This window comes from Micropterus dolomieu, linkage group LG21 (genome assembly GCF_021292245.1).
Source record: "Micropterus dolomieu isolate WLL.071019.BEF.003 ecotype Adirondacks linkage group LG21, ASM2129224v1, whole genome shotgun sequence".
Lineage (NCBI taxonomy): Eukaryota > Metazoa > Chordata > Actinopteri > Centrarchiformes > Centrarchidae > Micropterus > Micropterus dolomieu.
In genome coordinates, this window is record NC_060170.1 from 7,142,070 (window position 1) to 7,150,979 (window position 8,910).

Sequence of the window (8,910 nt, forward strand, 5' to 3'; positions counted from 1 at the left end):
TAGCAGGCTATGTCAAAAACCTCTAAATAATTTACTTTATATAATGTCTTTATGTAATATATAATATTTTAGGGTTAGGTTAGACTTTTAGTCAAGTGATCAGTTTTTAATCCATGTCTAGGAATCTTCGAAAGTTGTAATGTTACTGTACAAATAATGTTCTACCAAAATAATGATTAACAATTAACAAAATGATTTGTTGTTGTTTTATACATATGAAGAGTTTGGTCTGGTCTAAGAAATAACTGTAGAACACAGTTGTTTAACAAAAATATGATTATTTTATATGTACACGTGCATAGTGCATCATACATCAGTGAATGTATTATCAGGAGCCACCAGTCTGCAAATATTTAATAATAAATGCGTCCTAGCTGCTCTCTGGACAATACACAATAATATACAGTATACACACACGACCAAATGGACTAAAACTAATGGAAAAACCTGAATAATGAGTGGAGAAACATCATGAATGCACATGCTTTCACACAGGTGCACAATTGACATCGTACAAGTAGTAACGAGCAGGCTCTGCGTGCACTGTGAACTAGCAATCCCAATATTATTCTCGATCAGTTGATCAATTCTTTTAGGATGCTCAATTATTTTCAAATAGAGCAACTGAAGTAATCTGGTGAAACTTATTGTATTTTGTCATATTGCAATATATATATCGCAGAAAAGAAAAATTATTTTATTTTTTTCCAATATTGTGCAGCCCTAATTACATTACCTTTTTTGTTGACAATGTAGTTACTAAAAATACATTTTCCACTTACCCAACAATAAGCTACATATTACTAAGGAGGTTAAAGTATACATTAACAAACGGAAGCAGGCTTTAAGGAACAAAGACCGTGTGGGCATGGCCAGTGGCCACAGCACAAAAAGAACTTAATCGTCTTCTGAGGAAGGCAAGAGGGAAACAGTGATCTTTAATTAAACAAGATTCAGCTCAACTGCCAATAAAAAGTGATGGGATTGTATGATAAACATAACAAACATGAACTCTAATAGGAGATGCATATCACTCTAGATTAACAGGACAGAACTGACGAACAGAACTTTTCTCAGGCCTAAAATATCATGCCCACCTGCCAACAATGACTTTAGACCAGTGGCTTTAACATCTGTAGTAATGAAGTGTTTTGAGAAAGTCGTAGTAAACATGCTTTAGACAGATGTGGTTTCATGTCTGAACCCGTCTTCATAATGCAGAGGCGGAGGGCAGAGGATGCTAGCATCGGTGTGACACGCCTAATCAGTAAGCATGTAGAGGACCCCGAAGCACATGCACGTGTTTTATTTGCAGATTTTTGTTCAGCTTCCAGTACTCTCCAACCATACCTGCTTGTTCAGAAGGTAACTTAAAGGCAAGTAAATCATTTTATTATCAAATGATTTTATTATTTCTTAACAAACACGCCCCACAGGAAAAGGTCAATAGCTCCCTCTCTGGGGTCAAACACTGTAGTACAGGGATACCACAAGGCTGTGGGAGCTCACCCCATCCTCTTCACGATGTATACAAATGAATGCAGAAGCAGCTGCGTGGTGAAACTGCCACGTGCATCACAAGAAAATTGCCACCTTTAAGGCTGTTAAAAAAACACTGATATAACTAAAAACACCTAGGTGAAAGTCCATGAGTGTGAAAATGATGTGAAACATATTCTATGCAGTCAACAGATGTCATTCTGGACTGACACGTTGGACAGCACTCTCCACCACCATCATCGAAACACTTTTGGAAGAATGGTGTTCATCCCACCAGCAGAGTACAGAGACTTGGCGAATCAATGCCAAGGCACACTGACACTAGGAGCACATGGTGGCTCAACACCTTAATAAGACGCTGTTAGTTCACTCATCCAGCAACATATTTTGTCATCTTTGTCCACTTATGTATCAAATATCTTATAATTTCTCATAATTTTCACTCTCAGTGTTGTATTTTCTGCATTAAAAAGCAAAACAAACCATACCATAAAACTGTACACGTTTACTGAAAGAACATTAAGGCACAAGGACTATTACATTTTGTGTTAATGCTTAACAATGGGTATTATCTTTTTGAAGGATTAAGAAATAAATGGGGACATATTAAATTACTGTTCCCTGAAGTAGGTGGTATAATTAAGAACTACCAAGCAGCTTACTGGTATCTTCTTATACTATTTATAAACAAATTAGTTTATTTCTCATTCTCCTTTTACAGATTTAACATGTTATCATGATGTTTAATGAGTTTGGAGCAAAAATGGACACATTAACCTGTTTTTACATTACGATCTAAGGCACTGATATCACAAAACATCCTCCTGTAATCTTATCATAGAGGCGTATAAAAAACAATCATCAACAGCAACTAATTAACTAACACATACACCAATATCGATATCCATCCATCCATCCATCCATTTTACTTTGATGGCCAAGTAGGTTCATCATCTGCACAGTTGGTGCACAAGTTATGGTAAACTTGTGCAGGTGGTACAGTGGTTAGCACTGTCGCCTCACAGCAAGAAGGCCGGGGCAACCGGGGTTTGTGTGGAACATGTTATCATATTAATAAAAGATTCTAATTAACTGACTTGGGACAAAGGGCAAGTTGCAGTGGACTCCATTTCCTGTCCTGTTAGCCCTGGGTAATAATTTTTACAGTGATAACAATTTTATGTGCTGACATACAGAACAGAGATTCACAACAAAAAAGGGAAAGAGTTTGGTTAAGTATTAAACTCACTGCTGTTATACGGAGTAGAGACAGAGGATTCTCCAGCTGTCATCAGAGGCCGGTCGTCCTGTTCCTTGTTTCCGTCTGCCTCCCTGTGGTGGAGAGAGGAAGGACTGCATGGAGACAGAGAAACAGAGAGAGAGAGAGAGAGAGAGAGAGATGGCAGATGGTTATCAACAATACAGGAAACAGTATCTCATTTTGAATCTGTGTCTCACTTTCATTTCCTCAGTCTATTAAAATCATATAAAGAGACAGTTATGTCTGTGGGTCATGCTGCTGCCAAATTAAAGTTTAGTTTAGTTTTAACTCTAGTTTTGTCAGAAGAGTTGCAAAACAACCTATCACAAGAAAAGGACAAAAAGAACTGAAACCGAGAAGCGCACCTTGTCTAAACTTTCTACATGAACTGAAACACTTTGTTTTTGCCCAAACTAAAATCAGGTATGGAGCAGAGTCGCACAGAGGAAAATGAATGCTTTAAAGTTAATACCTAATATTTATTTATGTACTTGTTTTGAAAACTCTCCAGGGAGCTTTTGTTTTTTAATTGGGTGAAAAAGTTCCCAGATTGCAAACTACAAAAATAAAAAGCTATTTCAAGACACCCTCTTGTTTGTAGTGGACATTTTCCACCATTTTCTGACATTTTATAGACTTAACAGTGTATTGATTAACCAAAAAACACTTGATAAATAACAACGTTTATTTATTGCATCAGTAAAAACGTTTAATCTCTAAAAAAAAATGTGGAAATGGAAACATTGATTGGAAAGAATGAAAACAGTCCTCAGCGTTGTTCTAAGTTAAATTACCTTCTCGGACAGACCCTCTCCTCTCGGCCCACATCGTTCTTCAGCCCTCTATGGCAGGACGGCGGGCTGACGGCGGTGCAGAAGGCCGTCTCCAGGTAGCTGAGAGGCAGCGTCCTGTTCACCGGCCGGTGAATCTGAGCTCCGCTCCACCGGGTCAGAGCCGCCCTGCTGCCCACGTAGAAGTGAACAAGAGCCGGTAAGGAGTCGAAGGCCTCGCCTTCCAGGATGTACTGGACCCGAGTGTATGTCTCACTGGACTGAACCGCCGTCTTTTTGATGAGGAAGTGAAGTGTTTTCTGCTCCCAGTGGCAGGTGAGGACAAAGTCGCCCAGACTGGACTGAGAGTCTCTGATGAGGAAGTCGCCGTGGTTCACCACCAGGCTCTCTGAGACCTGAGGAGACATTTTAATCTTTCTTGGTTATTGAAATCACCATAATCATCTTTATGTAAATCCACATTCTCACAGCTCATACAGCATATCTCAGTGTGATGGCTTTACAACAAGTTTGTATTTAGTCTAATTGGTATAAAAATGCTGCCTCAGTGTTAGTTCATCGAATTTCTTAGGTAGCTTAAAGGATGTTTGAGGTTAGGGTAATAATTTGGGGTTTAGTTTTAGCTATATCTTTCCTGTCTTCGACAAACACAGTCGGGTTAAGTCCTCACAATCTACCCCTCACACAAAAACATGACATTTACTTTCAATTAAAAAAACACTTCAGATGTGTTCATGTAAAATTTCAAGGTTAGATCCCCAAAAGCTAGTTTTATTTTTGATCCGGTTGTTAAAATACCTGGTTTCATTAAAGGGGACCTTATCCCTTATTTTTTTTTGTCATTTATATATAATGTTACAAAGTCGGATGTTGATATTAAAATTGGCCAAGGTTTTAAATAAAGGGGTAAGTATTCCCTGTGAGCAAAAGGCTCTGAATACTTGGTTTCCACTGTTATTTTCTACTTTCGTGCTGAGCTGACGTCGGCTAGGCAGGGATGTCCTTATGCGGTCATCTGCACACCACGCAAAGAAAGTACAGGCTTTTTCAGTTGTGAAAGAAAGTTAGTTCCTAGTTAGTTAGGTTTTGAAGTAGCCGCAAACTACTGTTGGGTCTACACAAACACACTTTCCAAGCTCCCAGTCCAGGCAATGTCAGTGAATAGGATTGCTAGCTGCATGGCTAACTCGCTAGGGAAGCTACAGTTAGCAGCAGTTAGCGATTACTTTAAAGCTATTTGTCCATCAGGAAACTCTATAAATCATAGAGAGCTTAGGCAGAGCAGCCGGAGGACTGCAGCCGGAAAACCAGAAAATATTTTCTCCATAAAATATGATGCACTTAACATATCACCAAAATCAGTGAAAAAGTTAAAAAAAAGCTATGTACAAATCACTCAGGTGGTAAATTATCTAAATGGCATTATATTTAAATGTGAAAATCAAAGATGCTGACTTCGTGTATGTTTCTAATTCTGAACAAAACATACATGATTTTTTGATTGGTGGCTGAGGTGCGGGTTAACATGATTCAACATTTACAACAGCAATGCAAGAAAAGCATTTAAAAATGTGTGTTATCCATCTATGTGTGTGTAGTTAAACGTGGGTTTAAATAGATTCAAGTTTTGTGTGTGTGTGTGTGTGTGTGTGTCTGTGTGTCTGTGTGTCTGTCTGTGCGTCTGAACCAGACCTCCCAAGGAATACATCCGTGGTACCAGGCGTGGCTCTTCAGGTTGCTGCCACTCAGCTTCAGCTCCTCCTCCAGCTGCTTTTTCAGTTTCTCAGATGGCGGCTCCAGCCAGAACTTTTCTTTGGAGAACTTAAATGGCATCACAAGTGATCAGTCAGACACAAAAACCCAACAAAACAAACACAGAAAACAATATAGATAGTAAACTATCATGTAGCATCTTCTGGCTTTGGGATTCAAATCCCAAAAAGGATGTCTGCTGCATTTCTGCTGCTTCTTTCCCCTTTCCTGTCGTCTGGCAAAGAAAAACCATCCTCCTCTGTTTTCTAAAAAAAGCTGCTTGAAATGTTCATTCTCTGAGAGAAACAAGCATTGTGGGTAAATCTAGTCAAAATGCAGCCTTCTCAGCTCTGTTTCTGTGTGAATGTGTGTGTGTGCGTTAATAGAGGGTGGTGAGGAGGGAGGACAGATAGCTCTGGCATTCCCACACTGGCATCCACACTGGCGGCACCAGGGGCCCGAGACCCAGACCCATGCTGGAGTCTTGGCTTAGTTACTGTGGCAACGCCATTGTGCGACAGGGGTCATCGCTCAGTGGTGCTTTGTCTGACGCGTCTTTATACAAACACACACACACACAAAACAACGAATTTACTGTATATCAAGAGTTTACACCGACGACAGGCTGGGAATGCTTTTGTTTTGGGCGCACACACACACACCCTAGTTACTGCTATTACACCTTGGTGACATGTTGTTTTTCTTCTCCCTGGCACCTCCCACCCCTCACTTTTTGACAGAATGGTTTGTCCCACTGGACTGTGAATCAAGGGCTGGGCACTGGGCCAGGACCACTTCAAAACAAAATACGAGTGTGTGTGTATATATGTGTGTGTGTGTGTGTGTGTGTGTGTGTGTGTGTGTGTGTGATTTGGAATGGGACGTCCCTAATGAATAGCTTTAATTTCATTAGCATTATCATTCATTGCCAGCTTGTCCCATTCAGACAAGTGTGTTGTCAAGTATCCAATTATAAGTCAATGAACTGGAAATTCTCTCGCACTCTGTGTCTCTTTCCACCTTTTCCAGGCAGAGCTGCCAGCTGAATCCAGGCCACCACGGTTACCAGCGGCAACACGCTTCAAAGTATTTCATCGCAGAGAACCGCATTCCCCTAATCTTTTCAGTCCTGTCCCGATTGAATTAGAGCCTAACTGCCAAGTGTAAAGGATCACAGCAGCGTACAGAAACAAGTTTTAATTTAGCCTTTGCTGAAAACAGTACCACTGCTGGGAACAGATAGTGTCTTGTCTGACAAGAGGAAGAGAGAAAAGCTGCGAAAGTAAGTCACACATAAACAAGATAAGAGTGTTACATGAAGTCAAGCTTACCTTCACATATTCTCCATTGCTGTCCGTCAAGTCCTGCAGACTGAAAAACAAAAGAAACATGAGAATCAAAAATACTTTATTGATCCCCGATGGGAAATTTGTTAATTTCATGTCAGAAAACATAAGAAGGTTACAACAAAGATTTATTATAGTCTGGTCAGCTGGTCTTGGCCTTGTTCTTCCACATACTGGGGTACTGGCACACACTTACTGTATCTATGAAGCCATTTTACCGTTACAAGGAGCAAGGTAGTTTGTAGACCAGTAAATGTGGTAACATATAAAAGACTATAAAACATGTGTTGAACAACAACACTAGGAGTCTACTGCCTAAATGCTATTACGCCTGATAGTTGTATTTGTTTGTTTAAAGGTGAAATGTCGGTTGTTTCCGAGAGGAAATGAACAATTTATTTATATTTCATAATCACATTTCTGTTTAATTCTAATTTGTGGTATATTTTGTGTTATCTATTGCTTCCTATGTATCTTATGCAGGATTTCCCCCCGTAAACTAGTTTCCTCCACATAACTATATAATTTGGAACTAATTATAATGAAAATTGTCATTTACTCAAGACATCAGTTAAAATTAAACCAAAATAAATATTCATTCTCTGTGCTCTGACTAAAAGAATTTATATTATCAAATCACTTGTAAATGTCTTGTGTAATGATTTAGCCTGAGTTCAACACTAATCTGCTTGGTCATGACTGTGCAGGTGTGGTTTGATCAGATTTGATTGGTGTTGGCATCTCCCAGGTAACATAAGCAAACAACCCAACAATCAGATTCAAGTTCTCATTTTATATTACTCACTTCTGGTTGGTGTGTGGAAATATGTGACCACCTTTTTCCAACAGCACTCACTCCAAACCGAATATGAGTGAGTACAAATGAGAAAGTAAATATCCTTGAGGTCTTCAACCATCTGGGTTCATGATCATTGTTCTGCATTATTTACAATTGCTGAGACCACACTAGGGATGAAATAAAAAAATAAATTGTCCTCGGGGGCATTGTATTACCTATATAATATAAAATATAAAATCTTCATAATGTACACTTAGATGATTTTCTTATGTTTACAAAAGGTATTTGCTGTTATTTTATTTTTTATGCAAACAAAATAGCAATTGTATTTGCACTTTTCAATATAAAACTTGTTGAAATGGTTTCAGTGTGTGTATCAGTACATTTTAATCTTTTTCGGCACATTTTTACATATAATACAATACATTACAATACTGATAACCGTGATAATTTTGGTCACTATAATCGTGATATGAAATTTTCATACCGTTTCATCCCTAGACCACAGGGGCTTCACAGATATAATAGTTCGTTCATTTGTGTGTCCTAAATCCTCCTCTGCCCTCGAACACAGTTTCCCGCAATCCTCCAGGACGTTACACCTATAGGTGTGAACTCAGCCCGTGGCCCCAGCTTTCAGCTATGACTGGTCAGTGACCTGTGACCTGTGACCCGTGACGGCACCTGATCAACAAAACCCCAGCACAACTTCTGCTATCTCTCTTGTCTCTGGACTCGACAACAGCAGTTGTCTCTTTCAGCGAGTCCTGTAGGGCTGTCGCGATAACCGCAAAATTGAAAAATCGCGTAATAGCTACGCCAACCGCAGAGGATGGCACTTCCTTAAAGAGACAGGAGCATCTACAGCTTGTTTCAGACAGATGCTGAAATGAAGGCCTTCATGAAGAGCCAGTATAAGACAGAAAATTATTTTTTGGAACTTTGAATCATGCAAAGCTGCAATACATGAGTCACAGAACTACAACATAGGACTCGAAAAGCAGTATGATAGGTCTCCTATAAATACTATCTGATCAGAGAATAAGTAAACAAGATTACAAATCTGACCAGATATTTGGTGCCAACTTTCAGTGCTTGACAGTTTTTGATATTCGATGTTACTGAAACATTTCGATTAAGGTTCAGTACCAAGCCCTAAGTACTGTAGTATCAGTAGCACTAGTAGCAGAAGTATTGCAGTGTTCTTTCTCCTGCCCGTCTGTCCTGTTGCACAACTCAGCAGTGTGTTAATGTGACACCGCCCAGCAACAGCTTGCAACACAACAAACTCCTCCAGGGAGGATGGGGGATTATTTCTACTGCTGTGTGAAACCTCATATCTGCAAATGGTGTGTTTTTCAGAGCTAAAGCAAAGGAAACTGTTAGAAAAATTGAAAAACACCCAAAATGGTTTCTTTCTAATGGCAGTGATGTGTCCCCCCCCCCCCCCCCCCCCCCCCC

The 8,910-nt window shown here is 39.6% G+C and overlaps 1 protein-coding gene across 2 annotated transcripts in view; it reads right to left on the reverse strand.

Annotated features, from left to right (window-relative positions):
* The window catches only part of sh2d3cb (SH2 domain containing 3Cb), a 34,911-nt gene that overhangs the window by 11,068 nt on the left and 14,933 nt on the right, over positions 1-8,910 (reverse strand). For both annotated transcript variants that reach the window (XM_046034266.1, XM_046034267.1), the window contains 4 exons: positions 6,636-6,675; positions 5,245-5,373; positions 3,556-3,947; positions 2,750-2,853 (listed from right to left, as the gene is read on the reverse strand). In XM_046034266.1, coding sequence (XP_045890222.1) covers positions 2,750-2,853; positions 3,556-3,947; positions 5,245-5,373; positions 6,636-6,675 — 665 coding nt within the window. The remainder of the gene's footprint in view (positions 1-2,749; positions 2,854-3,555; positions 3,948-5,244; positions 5,374-6,635; positions 6,676-8,910) is intronic.